Here is a 26,019-nt window from a genome sequence, read left to right as displayed (position 1 = left end):
TATAAAAATGGGACGAGACACTGGGTTTTTGCGTATCCCAAACACACCATGGTTTCCCATCATTGTGTGAGAGAATTTATAAACGTGCTCTTTGAGCTCAACAGGAAAAACAAACCATAGAGGTGAACTGATTGAAGAGTACGGAGATCAAGATGACGACTTTGGAAAACCCTGGAGATGGTCAGTTTTGATGAAGAAAGATGTTCTGCAACTGTGGAATAGCTCAACGGATGGTGGATGCTGGTGTCTTCTGAGATGTCAGGCATCCATAATTGAATAGAAATCATAGATGAAAGCTTCTAATATGAGGCTTCTTACTATGGTTTTGTTGTTGTGTTTTCGCAGGTTATTTTTAGACAAAAAGAAAACTCCATTCAGCTTTCTATAAACAGGAACCTATGCCTTAAAGATGTTTCTCAGAACTCCAATCCAGCGGTTTTCCTTTTTAGATCAAACAGAGTGTTTTGACTAACTGTTGGTTGAACTGAAATACGTTAACGTTTCAAACCAATCAATTGAGTGTTATTTCAGATATTCACAGAGAGAATGTCAGTACTGATGCCCCTGTCGGTGAATATCCCCAAATTTGTCTAAAACGTACATAAAATCTTGGCACAAACCTGATATGCCCTCGAAAGTTTCAGAGCTGGTTGTTTTCTACTTCTAATGACATCCAGCTCTTGTGATGCCAGGGAACCGAGACGCCCACGCCCCTCTCTCCTGTAGAGAAAGAAAACAACTCTTAAATATCAGGCCACAACACAGCAGAAACCATGTAACTTATCAAATAAAAAGTCACCTGCTGTCTCATTTATCTTTAAGCTGAGAAAACATAAATAAAATGTAATTCTCATGATGGGGAGGCTAACTTAAAAAATGTGTAGCCTAGATGAGAGCACATGTGCAGAGAGAAGGCAGGTGGCAGCAACATATTTGTCTAAAACATGCTTGATGAATAACCTTTATATGAAATGCTAACCTAGGCCATGAAGTATTAACACACTTCCCCCCTGCAGATAATACTCTTCAGGTCCTCCGTGATTGATACCTTGAAGGCAATGTGACATGCAAGTCATTCTCTTTGAAACACACATGCTTGTGGATGAAATTTTAAGTTGTTTTGTTTAATTTGAGAACTAATATCTTTAAAGCCCACAGGGAATGTGACATGATGTTTCAAGGGCCTTTACCTGAAAACAGGAAATCAGCAGGGACAACTTTTGTTATTTTTTCATATGCTTCTTCAGACATTATGATCAAGTTTGAGTCTGAAGAATTTTTAAGGGCTGAACCTGAAACAGCAAGTAATAGCAATTCACGTCTAGCCAAGGATTATCTGAATATATATAACAGAAAATACTTGACTGGAAAAAAAGAAAAAAAAGACTAATTATGCTACTGGGGAAACTGGTTTTCCAACGAGTTGTTCTCAAATGCCTAGTTCATAGTGAAACTGCAGGGGGGTTGTAAGATTGTGCTAGGAAGGTAAATTAAATATTAAAATAAAGTGTATTCAAAATGTGTAAAATTAAAAACATCAAGCAAAACATTCCAACTGTGTAAATTAAGTAAAGACTATAGAAAAAATGTGTCAAAATACAGCACAATTAATAATAAAAACAGTCAAGTCTTTTAAAATATTTAGTAGCATTCCTTGCTCTCTATAGCGTTCAAAAAGTTCAGGTCAAAAAGTGTCCCAACAACTTGAATTCACCCCTATAGTTTTTCCATACTTTTGAAATTAATTACATTTGTAATATCAGGAGAAATAATTGTCCATATTGATTGTCATAAACATGCAATTCAATGATTATATGTATTAATGTCATGACGTGACTTAAAATCTCAAGGGGTACTTAGGGGGTTAAACTGGATAAAAAATGATGAAATGCCCTGGTTTGTCTTGCTCAACCTGCTGGACCGCTCAGTCCAGAAAATGCAAAGGAGTTTTCTTAACACTAGAGGGCGATAGATATGCCATTAATACTGCACTCAGTGACGCGTTATTAGGAGGAAAGAGGCAGGCCGAATCAGGAGATGCTTTTGTGCTCTACAACGTTGACTTGACACACTTCAGAAACCACGTTTCTCTGAGTCAGACCTGACTCCACGGTACCGCCGTGCATTAGCGAGCCCAGTCTGAGGAGCTGAAAGGGTCTTTTCACACTTAACAAACGCAAAACAAAGGGTCTGGCTTTGTTTGACAAAAGGAAGCAATGTCAGCGTTGAAGAAACGGAGTTCGAATACATCCGCGGACCGGGATGAAGAACAGGTGACGGAGAAGATGCTCTCCAGCAGAGGAGGGAATGGCAACATGAGCCGCCCAGGAGACGGCACGCCTGAAAGCCCGACCGCAGATATCAGCGCTGCGGAGGGAGAAGCGACAGTCGAGCTTAAAAGAACTATAACTCTCGTCAACGGCGTGGCCATTATTGTAGGCACCATTATTGGCTCTGGTATCTTCGTGACTCCAACCGGAGTGGTGAAAGAAGCCGGTTCAGTCGGGTTGTCACTGATCGTGTGGTCTGTATGCGGCGTCTTCTCCACTATAGGCGCGCTGTGCTATGCCGAACTGGGGACCACCATCACCAAATCAGGGGGTGACTACGCCTACATCCTTGAAGTTTACGGCTCCCTACCTGCTTTTCTGAAACTCTGGATCGAGCTTCTCATCATAAGGCCGTCCTCGCAGTATATTGTCGCCTATGTTTTCGCCACATACCTCCTGAAGCCCATCTTTCCCTTCTGCCCTGTCCCTGAGTCTGGGGCAAAGCTGGTCGCCTGCCTATGTATCCGTAAGTAACCGGTTACCTCGTTAGGTCACATACAACATGTTTTACCCCTTTATTTCCTATATAAACAAAACCACAGAGGGCTTAAGTCAGCCTTTATGAATATCCACCGTTTAACGTTTCTGACGTTAGAATTTACCTCAGCTGTCATTCCACGTGCCATTTGCGCGCTTCCATCTTCTCAGCGTTCAAGTCTCATTTAACGTTACCCGCCGTCAAATATTTATCTCAGTTCGGCCAAGTTCTAAATATATATTTTTTTTACTACGTGTCTCACAGAAAATGTGTAATTCGAGAGAGAAACGCCATGTTTTGACACTGATACGGCGTGTGTAGCATATGAGGAAATTAGTAGGCTATGTTGAAAAGGTGATGAGAAATTTCATCATCTAGTGAGGAGGAAGTGGCACGCGCTGCTACACCCTTGGCGGGCTTTATGCAAATTAGTTGTATTGTTAGTATTAATTAAATACCAATTTAGCGACGCTTTAATATGAATTATATTTTGATTTCGAATGTATATTATATTTTGAGAAAATGCACATCAGATTTCTTTTAGCAAGAAACTTAAAAATGCAGAGTATAATGTAGTTTATTTGATGTTTTAAGTTATTGACCAATGCTAATAATGTAAAACATCTTACATGAATAACTTAATAATTACTCTGCTTTTTTATGTTTCAGAATCTCCACTTAAATATAGGCCTACTTGTTGGCCTGTATGCAATAACATAACCTGTCTAAACTAAGATTATTCATTGTAAAAAATGATCTGGCTACTAATTGTATTCCCTTATAGATAGCACACGTACGTCTTAAAGATGTCTGTTAGTGATCTGCTGTGTACAAACATCTGATAAACATCTTTAAAAAGTCAGTTTTACATACATTCTTTTATCATAAACATCTTAAAGACGTTTTCTAAATATCTATTTAACATCTGAGGAAACTTCTCATAGATGATTTGCAGATGGCAAACGCTGTAAAAAAAAAAAAAGTCTTCCAGATTAAAACACGCACATCAAATAGACGTTTCAGAGAAGTATGTGTGCTATTAGGGCTAGCGTACCATAAATTGTGGGTGTTTCGTGCCGTGAGAGTAAAGACCAATAAGAGTTAATGAATGTAGCCCTGCAGTGCTACAATCACAATCACACATTCACAGGTCTTTGACATTCATGCTCATGGCAATATGTTGAGGGTGTAATACACTATGGCAGCTATGCGAGCAATGAAGCCCTCCCGCAGGTTTAAACCAGTCAGGATTAGCAGAATTAGCTCAAGCCCTAATTATCAATTGGCCAACAAATTAAAACCCATATTTCTCTCTTTCTTTCCCTGTTTTTGTCTTTCTCACTCTCCTCCTCCTTTCTCATTTAGGCCAGATGAATGCTTGATTGGGGTACAGGAATGTGTATTCTTTGTGATTGTGAGGGAGTGAATGAATGAACACAGCACCCACTATCTGCTGTAATCTCGCTCTGCTAGTCTAATCCTTCCATAAGAACCCACATGACAAGACAGAAAGACGACTATGACCATATGCTTAAGATGAGCAACGACAAGATATGGGATTTACACATTTGATACAAACACTGAATGTTAAACTCAAGTGCCCACTTTTATGGTCTGGTTCCTCATAGACAGTATTTGTGTGTCTGTTGGCGTAGCAGCTGGCCATTGTTCCCCTGACCCAATTTCTCATGTGTTTTGAGGTTATGATTGAAAAAGGGCCTCCGGGATTGGTTCTTGGCATTAAACTATGCTGCGTAAGTGTGTATCCATGGGAGACGCCCCTTGAGCCAGACCATGCACTTGCACTTGATCCTAGTCTATTAAGAACGAGAACTGCAATGCCTGACATTAATCCAAAAGTGTGTGCATGTGTTCCTGCTTGAGGGACCCAGGCTCTACTGTCCTACCCAATACAGACCCCCTTTTGTACTTTAGGGGCACACAAGGGCTTTTGGGTTTCGCCTCTGTTTGGTGCCTAGACCAATTTACAGCTAATGCTGCTTTGAAGTATTAGTTAGTTAATCACATTTAATAGGGACCTTGGAGGCAGGGGCTGGAGGCTGATGTGATAGGGGCTCATGATTTTTATTATTCCTTCAAAATCTGTTTACCAGTATGATTGGTGAACTTTTATGTTCCAAGCAGCCTGTGGCACATATACCTGCTCATTTTATTTTTTATATAAACTGTTTCAAATTGTGTAACTCATCCGGGCCGTAGACAGGGTAGCACCCACACAGCCTCATAGTTAATTCAGGACTCAAACCGGGGACCTACTTGCTGTGAGGCATCAGTGTTGCTACCCATTGAGCCACCATGTATTCATACAGTTATAATCATACTGTCATAAAATATAATTTTATGTTTTTTTGTACATTTTGTACAAGTATTATGACTATAGTATTAGTATATTTATTTATTGAACAAAACAATATGACAAAATAATTTCAAAATATATTTTTTCTTAATTCATACAGCCCTACACACAAGCATAGCAAACCTGTGGAAAAAAAATCAGAAAAATTGCAATTAAATGCCTTTTCCTAAATTGTTACCCACACGGCTATCAGCCCAGACAAATCCAATCAGTCTTATTCAAAATGTTGTCACCTAGTCGTCCAGTCAATAGGCTTTCTGTTAAAGGGTTTCCATCCGTGATTAAAGTAATCCATAGGTCTCCAGGGGGTGAATAAGGCCTTCTGAAGTGATGTGTTTTTGTAATGAAAATATAAATTTGTATAACTTTATAAACTATAGGCCTAATCAATATATTGGGCATCAAACTCAAGCTCCTCTGTCATTTCTCTTTAAAAATTCTCGTTTTAGACTTCTAATTCTGGACCAGTGTTTTGTTTTGCTCTATCCCCTGCGCTTCCGTGTTTGTCAATACGTCATGTGTCGGGTCAGAGTTCACTCTTCCGCCAGAACTAGACTCGCGTACGACTATTTCCAGAAGCCAGTGGTTTATACAGTTCAAAATATGGATTTTTTTGCTTCAGAAGGCCTTTATTAACCCCTGGAGCCATATGGATGAGTTTTATGATGGATGGATGGATGGACTTTTTTGGGCTTAAAAATCTGAGGCTCTATTCACTCCCATTATAGAGCTTGGAAGAGCCAGGATATTTTTTTAATATAACTGATTGTGTTTGGCTGAAAGAAGAAAGCTTGAGGTTGAGTCAATTATTGGGTGAACTAACCCTTTAATCACATTGAAACAGAATTAACCAAACAAAAATTAAAATAAGTGGATGGAAAAAGTAGGGCCGAGACATTTGAGTATGATTCAGGTAATCGTTCGCAGATCCACCCTGTAATACAATTAGAACCCATTAGGCAAATTAATATGTCCTGCAGAATATGAAATTTACCGGTATATTCATTTGAACCTTATATTTGGTCCTGACATGTTCAAGATCGGACAGATATTTGATGACAGATTATACGGTAAGTACAAATTTGGCAGCCATGCTATTTCATTAGAAAAAGTTGCACACTAGAGAGCATGCTACCACGTGTAACGTTCAGTTCAAGCATGGCTGACAAATTATTCCCTAATTGGTTTACCGAGTATTTAGGTTAACTTTCTCTGACCCTGTGTTGTGAAAGACTAAAAATAAGTGCCTGTGGTTCTTTTTCTCCCTCCTTCTCTCCCCATAGTGTTGTTGACTGCTATCAACTGCTACAGCGTGAAGGCCGCCACAAGGGTCCAAGATGCCTTTGCCGCTGCTAAGCTACTCGCCCTGGCCCTCATCATCATTATTGGCTTTGTGGAGATTGGCAAAGGTGGGTAACACACACAAAAACACCTAAATGTCCACCCGCAATCAGTCAGGTAACTAAACAAGTGCTGAAGAATGTAATGGAAAACAGCCAAATAGCTGTTATTTTGGCAAATAATGGTGTTTCCATAATATAAATTAAAGAAAATCCATATACGAATATATATACATATAAAAATTGGACCATGTCACACGGTAACCATAAGAACCCAGAGAATGTATTATGTTTAATGTCTAATATGAATCAAGGTTTGCATGGTCTTTGTTTAGATTTGTTATGGATACAATGTACTGTTCCAACAATTTTCATTACAATGTTGCATTTGCGCTTTACTTAGCTTGGTTAAAAGTATTTGCAAGCTACACAAAGTTTGACACCAAGTTCAGTTCAACATCAAAAGTTCCATGAAAAGGGTACAATTTGTCCCATTACTTTTTTTAAAATCAATTAATAGATCAACTATTAGCTAACATAAAAGAAACATAGCATGCATTTTTAAACACATCAAATATCCTACCTCAGAGGTTCTGGACTTCTTTACTGTATCCAACAATTAAAATCACACATTATTAAAAATCATTTCAAAATTAAAATCATACAAAATAAGTATCCATATAATTATAATACAATACAATTTAGTGTTATATTGCTTTAGCCATTTAACCCTTTTACAAAATATATGATGAAACCATTATTTTACTATAATTTACATTAAATATAAATATATCACTAAAAAAATAACATTTGATCCCAAACTATGTAGTTTTTTTAGGCAATTTTCTTTTCTTTTATCTAATCATTATATTGTATTTACAATTTTGTTTACATTTTAATTTAATTTTAATATATATATTTTTCATGTTTATATTCAATTTACTGGTTATTTCTTGAACATAATGTATATGATCGTATATAAAAATAAGGTTTATCAGCAATCTTGACACATGCCTCAGGCACTGATATGTCAGCACTCCATCACTTTTAGGGCTCTCTGTTGCCTGGACTCAGATTCTGAGAATTGGACTGAATTGTAGAGCAGCTGAATGTGCAGCCAGAACAGCAGGCTCTGATTGTTTGCCATTGAGACACTAAAGCAACGGACAGCAATAGTCTAGACTCTAGAGAAATAGTGAGCAAACAAATAGAAAGAGCAGTTTAAAGATTTGTAGTACTAGCTGGCAGACCTTACCCCCAGCCTTGACATGAACTACAGTAGTTTCTGTTTAAATGGCCACAGTAACCAAATGGAATTAACATCAGTGGTTTCACAGAGAATAACCTTTACGTTTATACATTTAGCAGATGTATTTTTGAGTTTACTGTTCCTTTTATGTAACTTTTTTGGTTCGGTTTCTCATTAGCCTACTGGTATAAGCTCACAAATTCAGAAAGGAACAAGAAGATTTCACAGTCTGAGATGGAGATTAATAAAGGTCAATTCACTTGCTAAATGCCCGTGTCTGCTGCACAAACAAAGGCCTGAAGCCTGTATCACTCAATCAGTTGTGAGTCAGCAAGACAGGACAGGTTAATTCGAATGGATTATTAGATTATTAGATCTTTTATCTCCCCTTCTACTCTCACTGCCCACAGCACAGCAGTGGACATGTAGTGACAGACAGCAAGATGGTTATTGAAAGGAAGAAAAAGGGGAAGGAGACGCTCTGCTACTTATTAATCACTGAATCCTGCAATATGGGAGCCAGAACTGTTTTAATTGGCCCGCCACACCCAAATTTCGCCAAGACTGCCAGAGTTTGGCCTTGCCTTTGGGTGTGTGTTTGTTTGATTGGTTAAGCCTTTGGGTGTGTCCTTTAGTTGCTGAGGTTGCCACAGCAGGATAGAGATACTGAGAGGTCTCAAAGACGAATACTCAAGTGCTCAGGGGCGGGGCCAGTCTGGACAGCATGCTGTCTAACGCTAACCAATCACAGGGTTTCTTTTTTTCTGATTGGTTATTGTGGCAAAATACCGCAATAACCAATCAGATTTTTTTTTTTTAATATATAGGCCTATATTTAAATACTTTTTTTTTTTAATAAGCTGATTTGGTGCCCTAGAAACATTTTATGATTATTATCAATGTTGAAAACAGTTGTGATGCTTAATATTTTTGTTCATTGATGAATAAAATAACCATTTATTTGAAAAATAAAATGTTTGTAAAAATGTAAAAGTCTTTACTGTCACTTTAAAACCAATTTAAAGGGGTCATGACATGGTTTTTTTTATTTTATTATTATGTTCCCTTAGGTGCAATTATAGTATTACTATAGTTTTTTTTACAAAAAACTTTTAAAATGTAGTGATTTATGACCTTTTCCCACCCTGTTTCTCATCCTCTGATTCAAACAGTCTGTTTTGGGGGTGTTTCCCCTTTAAGAGTTCAGTGTTAACGCCCACTGTTATGATTGGCTAACGTCAGTGCCTATGCATCAATTATTAACGCCCCCAGTCAGAACATTTGCGGATCAGCGTATTTAAAAAGTAGTTTAAAGTTTGAAATACATTACTTACAGTTTGCGTCGTCGTTGTTGAGCCCAGAATAGTCGGCACGGACTTATCTTTGAGCAACAGTTTTCTGGCAAAGCCAGCATCATTTTGGGATTTGTTCTCAATACAGTCATCCTTCAAATGGACTGGGACGTCGGCAAACAAATAAAGTGCATCCATTTTTCCCTGACGACTGGATCTTTCGCAGCGTATTCAAAGATGTTGTTTGTCCACAGCCAGGAACAGCACATCTGCGTGGCATCGTCATTTCCCTGTACACAGACCCACTCGCTGTCCGTCGACTGAACACTTGTGAGGCGCGCGGGCGCGGTCGTGACAATGATACGAAATGAGCGTAGTTGTCTTGCGCTTAAAGCGTAGTTGTCTTGTGCCGGAGGTGGTCGTATGCAAACGCAGGTACGTCACTTCGTACCGTGACGTCACTTCTTACCATGGATCCAGAACGAGCTGTATTTCGAGCTTGATTAAATAAATGATTCGTTTATAATGGGGAGGACGTCTTAAGCTATGAAACTTGCAGGATGTTTTAATGGTACAAAGACCTCTTATATACCAAAAGATCAAGGCAAATTTGGTTTCTCATGTCATGACCCCTTTAATGCATCCTTGCTAATTAAAGTACCGGTATTCATTTTTTATTTTTTATAAATAAATAAAGTTTCACAGTGAAGCAATTCAAGAATGCTCGGTGACAATCTTAATAAAAATACTTAATTCAATACTGAAAAAATATCAATACACTTATTTATTTATAAGCATTGCGACATGCTCACTGGAAAAAGTTGGTGAATGAGAAGGGATGTTAAATTAAAATGGAAATATTATTTTAGCAGATATGTGCATGTATTTTGATGCTTAGAATTTGATATTCAGGGTCTAATGTGAATTGCATATTTAGCGTAGCAACATAAGATTAAACTCTATAAATACGTCCCAATTCTTGTACTTGTGTGCCATTTTGTTGCCTTTTTTGTTAGTATAAATAGTGAGTAGTATTTTCACACTGAAAAGGTGCACTTCAAATACCCAGAAATTGCACTTAATAAACTAAAAAACCTTTTCAAAAACTGAAATGTTGGACATTTTATTAACTCTACTGTTGCAGCTTTTCTTACGTAGCTGAGGAGATTCTGACATTGGATGAGTGCACAGTGTATAGGATAGGATAGTATGTCATTTGGGACACAACTTATTTAAATCAGTTGTGAGATGAGTTGATTCCCCTTATGTGAAGCGGATGCCTATGTAAAAAAAAATGTGTCAGTCAGTCATGTATAGCTTTCAGTTTTAGTTAGAATGCATTAGATGATTGTTCATGTTGACTGAAGACAGCGAGGCAGCTGGCTAGCTATTGGGCGTATTTGTGTGCTAGCTAGATATGCAAATGCAAAATGATCATGAGAACAGTGAGGCCAGAGAATGATGCCTGTGAATTTGATCCATAGATAGACACACCCTCCCTGTCCTGAGAGAGTAATATTTCATAACACATGTAGAAATTTCCTAAGATATCTGTATGGCTAAAACGACAAGACAAGTGTCCTATTTATTTATTCATGAAGTCTTGCTGTTGAAAGAACTGTTTAACTCACAGCGTCTTCCTCTGTGACATTTCCAGTGTCTGTGCACAAAGTGGCCACTGTTTGACTGCTTGATAGACTTATCTCACTTAGAAGTCCAGAAAAGGTCTCAGTGTGTATCTTGTGCTTGTTTTGAGAAAAGCACTAGCTTAATACCGTTACGTTATCACACCAAACCACACAGCCGTTGCTAAAACGTTGCATGCAACCAGACACCTTGTGGTTTATCAACCATGGTGAACTCTGCAGGGACTGGAGCTCCGCCCCCACACTGAGACAGTGAGACTCCGCCCACTCCCCAGACTCCACTCGCTAATTAACATAATCATTGGTGGGGAGTTTTCAGCTTTGGTCTTTTTGCCACTGTATAGATCATTTTAGTTGAGAGCTGGGTAATGATGGGTAAAAAGGAGGGAACAGGAAATGATGCAAGCTGGACTCAATCTGAGCATCGTGGCTCACACTAAAATAGACTTGCCATCGTGTTTATAATTTGCTGTTATGTTTTTGGATTTGTTCATTTGTTTCCATAATTGTTATTTGTTTTGCACTTCAAGGTCACCGTACACTCTAAGAAATGCTGGGTTAAAAACAACCTAATTCGGGTTATTTGGCAACCCAGCGCTGGGTCAAAATTGGACAAACCCAGTGTTGGGTTGTTTTTACCCAGCTGATTGGGTTAAATGTTGAGTCAACATGCTGGGTTGTTTTTATTAAACTCAACTATTGATTAAAAATAACTATATTGCTGGCTTAAATGAACACAAAATGAACCCCGAAATCACACACAGAATCACTATAGTAACAACACAGGCAACCGTTTTAATCAAAAGCTGAACATTTATTAATTTATTATAAGCAAGAACATCCAGGAATGCACAAAAATAAAGGCAAGAGTTAAAACAACGTGTACACGTGTATGAGTTATACAGCTTATACATTTCAACGAAATAGTTTTTTAAAAGTTAAATATTTAATAACTTTTTATACATTTTAAAACCAATTTGACCGTATTTCGCTTATTTTTCTCATGCCAACAGACAGAGTAAAATCACTATGGCCAAAACTCGCTGCAGCCAGTTCTCAAAGTTCTCTTTCCTCTCCGCTTCAATTAGTTTTCCTCTTTTTTCCACATATATTCCTGTCGTAAGTGCAGCGGTGTGTTGCTGAAATCTGAGTCTGTGGCGGGCCACTGTTCGGCAGGGCAGCTGCGAACCTCAGAGCGCTGCTCTTCGTTTCACATAAATGAAAGATATCTTGACAAGCTCCTTATAACCTGCACACATAAACAAACAATACCGAGTTCTGAATGCTGAGATTTACATTACAGCACTGTAAAGACTTTATAGACGAAATAAAATGTATACAAACTTTTAATTTACTGAAGTACTGCACCAATTCGGCGGCGTTAAGATCTGCTCTCTCCTGACGAGGATGGAGAAGCCCACGCTCTGTGTAACCCATCAGATGGGTTGTTGTAGTAAAGCCACCGCTGGGTTGTTGCGTCGGAGGGCTGTATTGTTTCAACTGTCAGTGAGATTTACCCTAGCCACTACCCCAACAGCTATGTTACAAAAAATAACCCAACAGGCTCAACCCAGTGTTTTTTAGAGTGTAGGACGCTCAACTCACTGAACCGGCTGACTTTCACACACTGAGCTGTTGCCTGTTAGAAAAGTGTGTGTTTGAGGTTGTGTGTTGTTTTTATGAATTCTTCAGATTGAATCTAGGCTGTACGCTGAGATCTGCTGTCGAAGCATTTCTCTTAGACAGAGATTGGGCTGCTCTGTGCTAGCATAGTTCTCTGAAGCTCAGGTCTGAGCCTGTAATTCTCAAGTTTATACAAAGAGTTTATACAGGCTTTCAGTTTCATTCTGCGCCTGATTGCCTCGGGCCTACAGTCACAGTCTCACACACACACACACACACACACACACACACACACACACACACACACATCTACCTCGCCTGTCGTGTCATGTGACCTGGTGGCGTTGGCCTCCATCGATCACACTGATTCACATGAGCTCGCCTTTGGCAGCAATCGTTCTTACACTGCAAACATGTTCACAAAATTACTCTCACAAAACATTGCCATAAGGCAACACTTTACAATAAGTTCTTAATTAATCTGGGTAATGTTATTTTCTACATATACAAATATACTTGTACAGAAGTGTCTTATGTTCACTGATCAAAGATACAAAAAAAGTAGTTTTATAAAATATTATTACAATGTAAAATGACTGTTTTCTAATTTAATTTATTTTAAAATGTAATTTATTTGTCACTTTTGATACATTTTAATGTGCTTTTGCTGAATAAAATAATGAATCTTATTGACCCCATACTTTTGAACAGTAGTATATATATCCTATATACAGTATAAATCCCAGTTGCCATAGTTGCCATAACTATTAATTTACTATGGGGGAAACAAAGATACATATTCTATTGATTTTCCATTTTTAGATTTAAGAAGGTTGGGCTTATCATGTGCTTTACTTTCTCGGCCTTAAGGTCTTATGCAAATTAGGACATTAAATCAGTTGATGCTATTGTGTTAAAGAGCTGCTCAGGAATGAAAGAAGAAAATAACCACACATTCTCAAAGAAAAGAAAGAGCAAGCAAGAAAGAAAGTACAAGAGAGTCTCCGTGTGTAGCGATATTCACAGAAATTATTTCTAGAGTACTCAATTTGCAAGTCACTTTTTTATGATTTAGTCTCAGATTATTTTGTTCTGCATAATATACATTTCTTCAAACCTGTGAAACTAGTTCTTTTCGGACCTCTGTTTCCTAACCATAAATTGAACCAATACGGCGTCTACTTTTAGGGAAGCCCTCGTCGTACGACCCGCAGGCTTTGGAGAGATGGATGTACGTAGAGGCTTGGTCTCCCCCGGCTTTCTCATGGAACAGAGATAGAGAGCGGGCCTCAGCCTGAAAAAACACTGTTCATCTGTTGATCCAGTGGGAAATTCACAGGCTATGGGTGTTCAAGAATGTGCAAACCCTCCGTTTTCTCTCCGGTTCTTGTTTTCCCATCACTCTTGCGTTTCAGTTGTGTCATCTGCGACACTGACCCTCATGTGTCGACCTTCTAGCCACAACCAGCCTTGAGAATGTCAGCATGTTGATTTTGAAAATTCATCGTATTATGATAGCAGGAAACAGTCTTCCACCTTAAAACTTTTTCCATGCAAGCTTGTTTGTTCCTCTCATGGGAAATATTGTGGGAATTATAGAGTACTCCCCAGATATTATGGCTTGTTTGGGTTGTTTATGTTACATAATGTTCCTGATAGTTTGCAACAGCACTGTAATCTCATGTTTCACGCTGATTGTTTCTGTTGCAGGTGATACTACTGATCTTCTGCCTGAAAATTCATTCAAAGGAAGCAAAACTGACTTTGGCAACATCGGATTGGCTCTTTACAGTGGGCTGTTTGCTTATGGAGGATGGTAAGACCACAGAACTTCTCTATATTTCTGTGAAAGCAGGAAGAGTTAGACTTTGACTTTTAAAAAGGGAAATCACTAGTAAAATGTAATCCTACACCATGCGATCCAAGATATCTTTCCATGTAAATCGAATTTTTTATCCTAAAGAGTCTTGACTACAACAACATAGAAGAAGGTATTTTGATGAACGCTTGGTTTCTTTTTTTCGGTCATGCTGAGTAGACTCGTCCACTGTGAAATCCCATTGGTCCAAAATCCCACATAGTTGTTTTGATAACTCCAGTGTTTGCACTTTCCTGGCTATTTTCTTTATAGTTCTACGTCTTAATTTTTGGCCTTCAGCAGTTGAAATTGTAGGACAGCATTTTTTTAATGTTTGCATTTACTTTTTCTCTTTTTTACCAGGAATTATTTGAATTTTGTCACAGAGGAGATGATCGATCCATACAGGTAAGTCAAAAAACTAATTTTTTCCTCTTTTTAGGGAACAAACGTTTGTCCACTGGAAAGATCTTATGATTAAGACAGCTTATATATAGGTACTTTCGCTCACTAAGTAAATTAATCTGTAACACTTTATTTTAGTGTCCTTGTTACATATGTTACATGTACTTACCATAGTAATAACAGTAAATTATGCATAATTACATGCAACTAACCCTCAACCAAATCCTAATCCTACCCTAACCCTATAGTAAGTACATGTTGTTAATTAATATTACTCAGTACTTAAATATGTAATTACACTGTAACAATAACACATTCAAATAAAGTGTAACCGATAAATCATGTCAACCTGTTGTTCGATAATTTCTACAAAATTAGATGCACAAAAAACAACTGAGTGCACATTAGGTCTTTAATTAAATTTTTGAGTTTTTGAGAGTAGTGGGTTATGTTATGGTGTATGTGCTGGCGTTTTACAGAAATCTGCCTCTGGCTATCATCATCTCGCTTCCCATTGTGACCGTTGTCTATGTGCTGACCAACCTGGCCTACTTCACCACGCTCAGTCCGGAGCAAATGCTCTCATCGGAGGCCGTTGCTGTGGTGAGTGTCGCCACATAGACACATTCTATTCCATATTCAGCGCAGTTACCTTTATCAACTCAATGTGTTTATTTATTAACTCAGTTACTAGTTTCCTTTTTATTAATGTTTATTAAAGGTACATAATAATTATTAGGTTGTTGTTGTTTTCAGGACTTTGGAAACTACCACCTAGGGCCAATGGCTTGGATAATCCCTGTGTTTGTGGGCCTGTCCTGCTTTGGCTCTGTGAATGGCTCTCTGTTTACTTCATCTAGGTAATGCACACACACACTTGTTATAAATATCCTTTGTTGAAAGAGGTCACATTAATCAGATGACTTTACTTTAACTGTACAGATTAATCAAATAAACAACTTAGTGTTGTACTAAAGTCACCCTGCAGGCTTTTCCACTGCAAACGCTGCTCAGGTTGTCTTGTAAATGTTTGTAATGCTGGTTAGTATCAGACCTAATGGCCAGAACGTTCTGGTCTCTTATGTATCTTTCTCTTTCCCTTCAGGCTGTTCTTTGTGGGCTCCCGAGAAGGTCATCTTCCCAGTTTGTTGTCGATGATCCACCCTGATCTGATGACCCCTCTGCCTTCGCTTATATTTACTGTAGGTGTCCACAACCAACCACATCGCCTCACTATGACTTTCGAATTATGTCATTATCATTTCATGATCAAATTATGTCATAATAATTTTAACCAGTTCTAATTTGTGAGTGAATCGTTCTTTTTAGCTTGTTCTTTGTAGCCGTTTCCAATTTTGAGCAAAACGGTCTTTTGAGTCCAATTGGAACCAATTTTTGGAAAAATTATTCTTTTGAATTATTATCCGGTTCCCATTTTTGAGCAAATAAATCTGTTGAATCAGTTCTTTTTGATGAATAATTTTACAATTTTTGAGTAAATACTTTATCGGTGTATGACATCAAAGTACCACGAGCGATTAGAGAGGAGACGGCTCTGTATGCTTTCGAATCGCTCTTGCGGGACTTTGATGTCATACACTGTTTAATTTTTAAGTGACTCGTTTGAGTGAATCATTCTTACGAGTCGATTCTTTTCAATTAACCGGTTTAACAAGTTCTCATTTTTGAGTGAATCAATATTTTGAGTAAGTTTTTTTTTTTCCAGTGAATTGTTTGTACTGATTCACAAATCAGAATGACTTAGACTGCATTTTACTGTAAAGGTCAATTAACACAAAGAGATGTTTGACCCACATACAAAAACATTGCCAAACAATTGGCAAAATAGAAAGTTTAAACCGCCTTTTCTTTACTTTTCCCTTCACAGTGCATCATGACTCTCCTCTACGCTTTCTCCAATGACATATTCTCTGTCATCAACTTCTTCAGCTTCTTTAATTGGCTTTGCATTGCCATGGCGATCGTTGGCATGATGTGGTTACGCTACAAGAAACCTGAGTTGGAACGACCAATCAAGGTGAGCCAGGGGGCGGAGAAAACAACTTTGGTTTGGCTGAACATCTGTAAGTGAACACAGATGGACTTTGTGAGGGGGAACGAGGTCATACTTTCAAATCCATGAGAAGTGACCTGCCATAATATGTGTTCTCTGCCTAAATCCGGACACAGCCAGCGAGAGAACGGTAACACACAGGCCCTTTTGTGCGCCTCTCTCATTCATCCACATTCTGTCTCCGGTCATCTGCTGGACACAGAGGGATGTTCATCAAAGGAGGTTTGGAGGCACTGGAGTGAAAGAGGCCATTTGCTTATTGCTCATATTTTTTTTTTTTCTCATTCTAGATCTCATTAGGGACAATCCAATAGGGTTTTAACTATTGAAGTGTCAAACATCTAGATGGTAGGAATCTCTATAATTCACTAGGAACAAGGAGTATTATAATATTTTCAAAGAAAATTACTACTATTCAAAAGATTGGGTGAGATATTAATACTTTTAAAATGGCAAAACATTTGTTTTGTGGCTGTTCAGACACATTCGACTACTTACAGCACGAAAGCAATCCTGTTGAATGTGTTTTCCTGTTGAATCCTGTTGACAAGCTTAACATTTTTTAGACCCCGTTTACACCTGTATTTAGCGTCGTCCACTTATGATCCGATTGACCAAAACGCACCTTAATACCAGGTATAAAACCGGATCAATCCGGCTATCGCACAGAGCAAGAATCTACTCTGGGGAACTTTGTGATGTAGTTGTAAAGAGAAAAAAGACAGGAGAAGGCTATAAAAAGAATTGCTTTGAACCTTGGAGCACTGTGAAGTTCATTGTATATAAATGGAGAAAACACAACCCAAACATCAAAGATCAGGATGTCCTACTAGAATGAGCAGCCAGAGAAGAATGGTGATTGTCAGAGAAAAGGGCAACATTAAGCTATACACTTCTGCAGTGCGTGTCTTTCATATGTGAAATAAATATTCCAAACATACTTCATTCTTTCCGACAGCACTTTAAATAGACTTTTGATCACATTTTCAAAGCTTTCCCACCTCTCTCTCTCTGTCCACCAGGTCAATATTCTGCTGCCCGCTTCCTTCGTGCTGGCCTGCCTGTTCCTCATCGTGGTGTCCATTTGGAAAACCCCTGTGGAATGTGCTATAGGATTCGGAATCATCGCCACAGGAGTTCCCGTCTACTTCTTCGGCGTTACATGGCAGACCAAGCCAAAATGGCTCTTGCACATCATCTGTGAGTGTCTCTCCTCTTGTGTGCTTGATGACAATGAGAAAAAAGATGCTTCTAGACAGTTTAATCTGAAACACTATTCAGGTATTCAGATCCTTCAGAAATCATTCTAATATGCGGATATGCTCCTCAAGAAACATTTATTTTTATTATCAATGTTGAAAACAGTTGTGCTGCTTAATTTTATTGTGGAAACCGTGATACTTTTTTCAGTATTCTTAGATTAAAGATAGTCTTTACTATCTTTTTTGATTAATACATATAATATATAATGTTTATTTTTTTCTGTCCAGTCACTACCACGGCGACATTCCAGAAACTGATGGAAGTGGTTCCTCAGGAGTCCTGAAGACCAAACGGAGCGACAGATGCCTCATATCCACCTCAGACTCCCTTAATGTATTCCTCGACTGCCTCACCTCTCCTCGCGTGAGCCAGAGAAACGTCTTATCCTGCTGCCACAGGCAACATCTGTATCTATCCCCGCGTACGAAACCAGAATGTCACAGGAGCATTTCAATTGAGATGTAGATCTTGTCAGTCCTTTCTCAATCAAATGTATTACTGTATACGTTTCAGTCTTTACGTTCAAGTTACAAGTTTTCAATCAGGATTGTATACATATTTTTTCAACCATTGGCGATTATGTGTCGTATAACCACTGTGAGTGGTTTGCTTTGGTCATCCCTTTATTTTAGGGCCTTGTATGCGTGCAGTAGTATGATCGTAAGCTTCCTGTATCGCATATCGCCAGCTTTTGTTTCAGAATGTACGTGAGGAAAAGTGCGTACCGAAAATGCTTTGTGGGGAGGCGCCATTGTCTCTCTCAGCAACCAGAAACATGCTTCCCACCTGACTGACAAATTTGCTTCTTGGATTGCCGTACAATATGTTGTATTACCGTATATCTACATTCATTTCCTTTTCTACAGCAGATTTGACCTGTTTGCTGTGCCTTTTCTGCCGGGTTAGAAATTTATCATTTTTTGAGATCAACTTGAAATGACTTTATACTTCGACAGATTTATTTTTGATAGCTTAATGCATTTTAACTGCTACTAAGAATTTCAAGGAATCTGCATTTTTTGGGGGGCAATGGTCCTCTAATTGGATGGATCCAATTCTTTATTATTTTTTATTATTATTATGGAAGGCATAGACATACAGGATTCATAAATTCAGAATCAGAACACTTAAGCTTTCCGCTTACCTCAGTGAATATATAGTAGCCTACATAACACAATAGACCTGGCTATGTATTTGTATGCCTAATTATGATTTTATGAAGCACAAAATGTGAGGCGCTGATTGTCTTATTTCTTTCAAGAACATTTTTAATATTTAGCACCTTTTTTCTGCGTCTGTCACACAGATAACCGCATAAATACGTGAAGTACTTAACACTGGACCATCTATTTTATTTAATTCTCCTTGTATTTTGGCAATTATTTAAACCAAGAAAATTAGCTTGGTAGTTGAGAATTTTTTAAAGAAAATTGTCCGTTATAATTATTTAAAAAAGTTTGTTGCTTTTGTAATACGTATGGCCTGTTGGCTATTGCGTCTCTTTATTGTACCGTCAAGGTATTGTTAAAAATCCCCTTACCGAAGAGATTTTAGTGCCTCAGTTTGTGGACTGAAAAAAATCATACTGATTTTGCTGTAAAATGCGACATGCATCATTATGTTTCAGTTTTAGGCTGCATTCGGATGCAGTGCTTTTGGATTATCCTAGTTTTGGTTAAATGGTTATGTGTTCCTATACTGGACCAAATGTGCTGTATGTGTGAATTTTCCGGTAACAGTGGTGAGAGAAAAACTTGGGATGTTTTGGGTGATGCAGGGGGTGATATTTTAGGACAAATGGAAGTTGTCCTTTGATTATTATGATTACAGAAGCATTTCCTAGGCTTCTGCTTAGAAGGACTTACAAGAACTGAGATGCTTTTCTTTAATGCTGTTATGATTTTAGTGGGTGATTAATGAAGCTTTGTATTATTTAGAGAAATACAGCAGTATGACTAACACTCCAGCCAATAAGACCAATTTGTCTAATTTAAATAGTTATGTAGAAATTTACTTATTTGTATTTATTTATTTGTAGGGTCATTCAGTTAGTGCTCTAATAATTTTTACAGGGCATTTTTCTATTAAAAAAATGGTTACTGATACTTTTTCCTTCTTTCTTCAGAATGATTTTTTTATATACACTACTTGTGTTTTTTTTTTTTTTGTGAAACTGTAAATGTTTTTTTGTAACTGCTTGCTTGGTTAGTTTCCATTGGTGCCCATTAATATAAAAATAACTGAGGAGGTGTTTACACAACATTGTTTTCAACTAAAAACAGAAAACTTTTAATGCGTTTTGGCCCTTCATTTACTCAACAAGGCGTTTTAGGGGGATGAAAATGCAAACTTTTGAAAATGGTTTCAAAGTGCCAGTTTTTGAAAACAACAGTGTTATCGTCTCCGTGTGAACTACAAAAACGTGAGTTTGTGAAAACGATGTTCAGTCTATAGGTGAGTAGTTTTTCTTTACAACGCATTTTTAGTCGTTTCCGCCGATCCATGTGAACATTGCAATGGCATCAAACAGACGATTGTCACTACATTTAATTACGTTTGTTCACAAGAGATTTGTTGGTGTATTTAAAAAAAAATTCTTTACATTTTAAATAAAAGAAAAACAATCCCAAAGATTGACTGATTCTTATTTGCATGTTCATGTTTCAGAATAAAAATGGTTCACTAAACCGTTTCTTTAAACTGTAGTTTCTTTAAAAACACCATATTTTTGCATTTACAAACTGGCATGTATAACTAACCTTTAGACCACAAACATGAACAGCCATCTTACACAGACAGGCAAACCCTTTAACCCGAGGGCAGACTCAGTCTTGCGTCACTTCACTTTGAAGCTTGTTTGAGAGAAGACTTTCTTGTTTTCTTGTGTGATCTGTAAGTTCCATGTTCAGCTGATCTCTGTTCATTCAGTTACTCTGCTTGTATACCTGGACTCTGTTAATGGTTGTTAGTAGTATTCTGTCCTCTCTTCTCTGTGATACCAAGAGATCCTATCGAGCAGTTCATAATTCATTTTCTTTCGATGCCATGGTTATACATCTACTGTACAAACATTTGTTTTGACATTAAAAAGTTCATGTTCCGAAGTAATTTTTACTTTGCCACAGAACATTGTTGAGTATTCAGAGAAATAAAACATGATTGCATTCAAAACTTGAGTAGCCTACTTGTGTTTTTGCAGATTAGCAAAATGTGCATTGATATAGCAGCACAAATATGAAGATACTTAAGTTAATAAATTACTGAAGTTAATAATATAGGCCTATTCATAAAAACAACCTCTATAAAATTATAATTAAAATACAATATTTGGAAATAAAATTGAAATATAATTTATTATGTAGTAAAATTATAGTTAAATAATTTAAACATCATTAACTTATATAGGCAAAATATATTATAAGCTACAAATAGCCTATAGGCTGTTGTATAAAAAAAAATACTTTTTATTATGCACGGCCACGGAGTCTGAATGGAAGTATTTGGTGTTGCTCGTGACTCCTAAAAATGGGATCATGCAAGTAGTTGGACTCCGAGAATCTGGCCCAAAAGCCATTTTTCTCCTAAGGGTATTCCGTAATAGCTCTGGTCTCGCATCAGCTGCTGTGGCCTAAAGGAAAGCTTTCGCGTCATGTGAGTTGCGTGGAACAGATTAGTCATTTGACTTCCTCTTTTATTTGTTGTTTTATCCAGGATTCAAACTATCGCTATGAACCGCTTCACGCTTTAGTGATAAATAGCCATTTAAAGTAGGCTACAGTAAATCATTTCTGCAATAGGCTATTACTGGCCCCAATTGCCATTGAAATAATATTGAAAAACAAACTAAAACCACTCATACGAAAATCTTTGGACGACATATTTGGTATTATATATATATATATATAATCAGTTTGTTGTGTTTAATAAGAATGCCATATATTGGTTTACGCATATATTTTGCTGCGTGCTCTCTGGTGGGTGTAGGAAGTCCTTATATGGACATGGTTTAGGCGCGTTTTATGCAAATTACAAGCTGCGACCACTGAAGGTCGGATAAATTATATATCGTTTAGCAACACCAAAATCTTCCATTCAGACTCCTTGGCCGTGCAATAATAAAAAGTATTTTTTTTATCTACCAACGTTAAAGCAGCACTAGGTTACTTTTCAACCTTAATAATATATTTCCAAGTCTCTTGTGATGGTACATCGACTTACAATAGGTTGAATGACACGTCTGCCATAGCCCGACGGGGTCTGTAGCGTTTTTAATCGTACTTTTAAACTTCGGGTTTCGGGTAGTAACCGGCGAACAAAGAGAACTACAAAATTCGACTGCTTTACGGCATATACGTCACTTCCACCACCACTTCCTTAAAATCGGACGTGCGAGCCAAACTAGCGTTTGTTTGCCAAATGTTATAGTCATAGCCGAAGCAGACAGAAAAGCAAGAAAGCAAAGGTTTTGTCGGAGGAAAGCAACAAGAGGAAACGAGAAAGTGATCGTATTAAAGGCAGAACGAGGATCAACATTGGGCCAGCGTTTCCTCGCTGGCGTGAGCTGAAGGAGGAGGAGGGGTGCCCGATGTTTTCCAGGGATTTTTTTTTTTTTTTAGCGACAGTCCCAGAAAATTCATATTCTTTCCCGGGACACGAATTGTCCCGTTTTTTTTGTGAAAATATACTTCTGAAGTAGAATTTCCTGGTTTCAAATTAAACCGTTTCCGTCTACCGCTACTGTGTTTTCTTCATAGTTGTGTACAGTACATCCAATCCTGTGTCCGTAAACGGGTAAAAACCATGGTAAAAACGGGTAAAACAGGCGTTTACTTTTATTTGATTAGAAGCTCAACTTATCGCCTAGCAACTGCCTGTGCTGTCGGTCGGTCGCGCGCGCGCATCAACACACATCCAAGATGATACAGTGTGAGTTTAGTTGCTAGCTAGCTTTTTAAAAACTGTCGATTTACATCTATTGTGTGAAATGGGGAGAGAGACGGACGAGGAGGATAACCACTGTCTATGAGGATAACACAACAAAGTCGGATGAGCCACCAGTGTCAAAGAAAATACTATTTACAACCTAAGTTACAACCAGGGTTCGAAATGACTTAGGACTCTTGGGGGGTCCCCTAAAATTGAATTATTAAATTATAAAAAATTCTGAAGAATACCTTGCTTCACTATATACTGTAGGCAAAATTATATGGACCAATGTTGAAGGTGGGATAATGGTCTTGGGATGTTTTTCATGGTTTGGGCTAGGCCCAGTATTGTAGTGGTGTCTGGAGAAGTGGCTATAATCTAACAGGTAAACCTCTAACTCTGGAGCAACAAAGTTACAGCACCTTAAATAAATATAATCCCTGACATGACAAAGTGAATAACAGGTCATTCTGTCCTTGAGCAAGGAAGTTGACTCTAAATCCACCAGGTGTACTCATTATGGCAGCACCATGCACCTTCAAGGGGTTTGATCAAATACAAATGGCATTTCTCATCCCTTATGTTACATTAAATGTAATTTGTAAAACAACTGGCCGCTGGATTGAAAAATAATGATGTCTGAAAAGACTGTACCTACATTAGAAAGTTTACTTTGTTTCAAAGTAGTCAATCCATAACCTGATCTAAAATATTTAGGGACACGTGAAAAAAAAAAAAACCTAATATATTCTAATATGACTAAAAGCCATTAAAATGACAATAATCCAATAGTAACCACATTATTCAAAATCAACATGTCCAGGCACATTTTATTTATTTGTCTTAACTAGTTCTCAAAATTAAAATGAAGAAAAATATTACTTAAGAAATACAATTTATTATTATAATATGAGTGTTAAAGGGATACTTTAAAATGAAAATTCTGTCATCATATACTAACCCTCATGTGGTTTTAAACCTGTATGAATTTATTTCATTAAAGGAAGATATTTAGAAGAATGTCAGTAACCAAACAGTTTCTGGTCTCATTGACTTCCATAGTATTTTTTTTTTCCACTCCGCATTACATTAATTACTTAATTTGCCGTACCGTTTCTTTCGGTTCAATATATGAATACACACTACACATTCCGTTCTACTTCATAGCAAGCAATAAACAAACGTAGCCTACTCTTCTAATCATTACACTGGGTATCTAGTTAATGCAACTCGAACTCCTAATATTTTACTATAAGCAAGATATAAACATAATCAAAGCACTTACAAGATTTTCATTCAGGATTTCACTCCTTTGCCGCGTTCAGCTGCGGGAGCACCACAACAACAATCTGTGACTATAGACTGTAAACAAAATATGGACGACGCCTCTTCGCGTCTCGTCTGTGACGCTGTAGGACGCTGCTAATAGCTGCCCTGATTGCTGTCTCACGCTAGAAAATAAATTAATTACTGTTATAAATATAAAACGACCTATAAATACGACCTCACTAAAGACCTATAATTTTCACACTAATTTTTAATGTTAAAATATACTTGTCGGGGACCCCCCAAAATCCACAAATAAATTATTATGGGGGGTCCCTAATGACTTATGGAGGGTCCGGGACCCCCCCAGACCCCCCTCATTTCGAACCCTGGTTACAACTCAGACTCAGACCCCAAAAAATAATAATAATCTGAATGTCCCGGTTTTTCACAAATCAAAGGTGGCAACCCTATGCTCGACCGATGCGGACTTTCAAATATCAAATGAAAGCCTATGTCTAAACGGCGTGTACAAGTTTGATAGGGGCTACATTCTTGCAAGTAAATATATAAGATGTACAAAATAATATTTTAGGATACCTAACATGTCAGTGATATTTGTTTATTTGTAAACAAATAAACAAGCTATAATGCAAATCGATTTGTAAAATTTGCAATTCATCGATGGTAGCTTGATATTATAATATTGACGATATATGGTTATTATCTACCACTCAAACATTGCATTGAAGTATCATATAGATTCAGTAAAACGGTAACGAATAGACTAGGCTACTATAATGACGCTGGCTTGTAAACGTGAGCATCGCGATCATTTGTCGTTTGAAAAAAAAATAAAACCCATGAAATTATATTCATATCATGACATGCTGAAATATATGCCACTGTACCTGGATGAAGACATTTCACACGCGATGCAAGCAGAACACCTGCATGTGAACTCCTACAGTGTTCAGGGCTATCATGGTTGTCAACAAATGCACGTGCATGTATGACAGAGTTTACGACAGTAGTAGAGGACAATACTGTTTCCCAACTGTAGGGGGACCCCGAGAGCAAAAAAAAGAAAAGTAACCTAGTGCTGCTTTAAAACAAGGTCGAATAAATGTGTGCGAACATGTAGGCCTACTGGTAGGCTAATTGAAAATTTTGTCTACGCACATTAATAGCTTTTTCTTTTCTACGCACATTATACTCTCTCTCTCTCTCTCTCTCTCTCTCTCTCTCTCTCTCTATATATATATATATATATATATATATATATATATACAAATTTTGTACGAGTTTATAAAAAAAATGTTTTTATTCGGAAGCAGAAAAGTTATTGAATTAAATTTGAAATATTCTGCTCTTTACATTTCTGCTCTTTACATTTACATTTTTTTATGTTTTGACATGACATAACATTACAACTTGATTGTGAATTGTTTTAACAAGTCAAGCACCCTAAAAGTGCCAATGCCAATGAAGAGACTATAGTTCACTATATGTCTACTCTATATAGCCTAGTATATAGTAATTTTTTGTCAGCATTTACTCAACCTCATGTTGAACCAAACCTGTATGAGTTTCAGTCTAATTTTGAACTTATTGGTAACCAGACAGTTGAAAGGACCCATGACTTCTATAGTAGGCTTTTTTTTTCTACAATGGAAGTTTATGGCTCAACAGTTTGATTACCAACATTCTTCAAAATATCTTCTTTTGTGTTCGACAGAAGAAAGAAATTCACACAGGTTTGGAACAACATGAGGGTGAGTAAATGCTGACAAAGTTTTCATTTTTGGGTGAACTATCCCTTTAAGTTTCAAGGCGTGGGGCTTGTCTATAAACAAAATCTTTGACAAAGCGCTTGTGTAATAACTTCGAGT

At 37.5% G+C, this 26,019-nt stretch overlaps 1 protein-coding gene across 1 annotated transcript; it reads left to right on the top strand.

The window, feature by feature from the left end:
* Nucleotides 1-2,012: 2,012 nt before the first annotated feature.
* Nucleotides 2,013-21,109, top strand: slc7a5 (solute carrier family 7 member 5). The gene is made up of 10 exons (XM_079603189.1): nt 2,013-2,796; nt 6,469-6,594; nt 14,046-14,151; nt 14,557-14,601; nt 15,078-15,201; nt 15,355-15,458; nt 15,704-15,800; nt 16,487-16,636; nt 17,695-17,872; nt 18,163-21,109. The coding sequence occupies exons 1-10, from the start codon at nt 2,217-2,219 to the stop codon at nt 18,216-18,218; spliced, it is 1,566 nt and encodes a 521-aa protein (XP_079459315.1). The 5' UTR covers nt 2,013-2,216; the 3' UTR covers nt 18,219-21,109.
* Nucleotides 21,110-26,019: the final 4,910 nt, after the last annotated feature.

This window comes from Phoxinus phoxinus (assembly GCF_949152265.1).
Source record: "Phoxinus phoxinus genome assembly, chromosome: 25".
Classification (NCBI taxonomy): Eukaryota; Metazoa; Chordata; class Actinopteri; order Cypriniformes; family Leuciscidae; genus Phoxinus; species Phoxinus phoxinus.
The sequence above is the reverse complement of the archived record's forward strand: the minus strand, read 5'-3'. Positions and strand labels throughout refer to the sequence as shown.

Bases quoted from the DNA above. Each gene is read 5' to 3' on its own strand.
- slc7a5 (XM_079603189.1), top strand. From the start codon at position 2,217: ATGTCAGCGTTGAAGAAACGGAGTTCGAATACATCCGCGGACCGGGAT. The intron at 6,595-14,045 runs GTGGGTAACACA...TTTCTGTTGCAG, and splicing joins CTTTGTGGAGATTGGCAAAG to GTGATACTACTGATCTTCTG. The intron at 15,202-15,354 runs GTGAGTGTCGCC...TGTTGTTTTCAG, and splicing joins CATCGGAGGCCGTTGCTGTG to GACTTTGGAAACTACCACCT.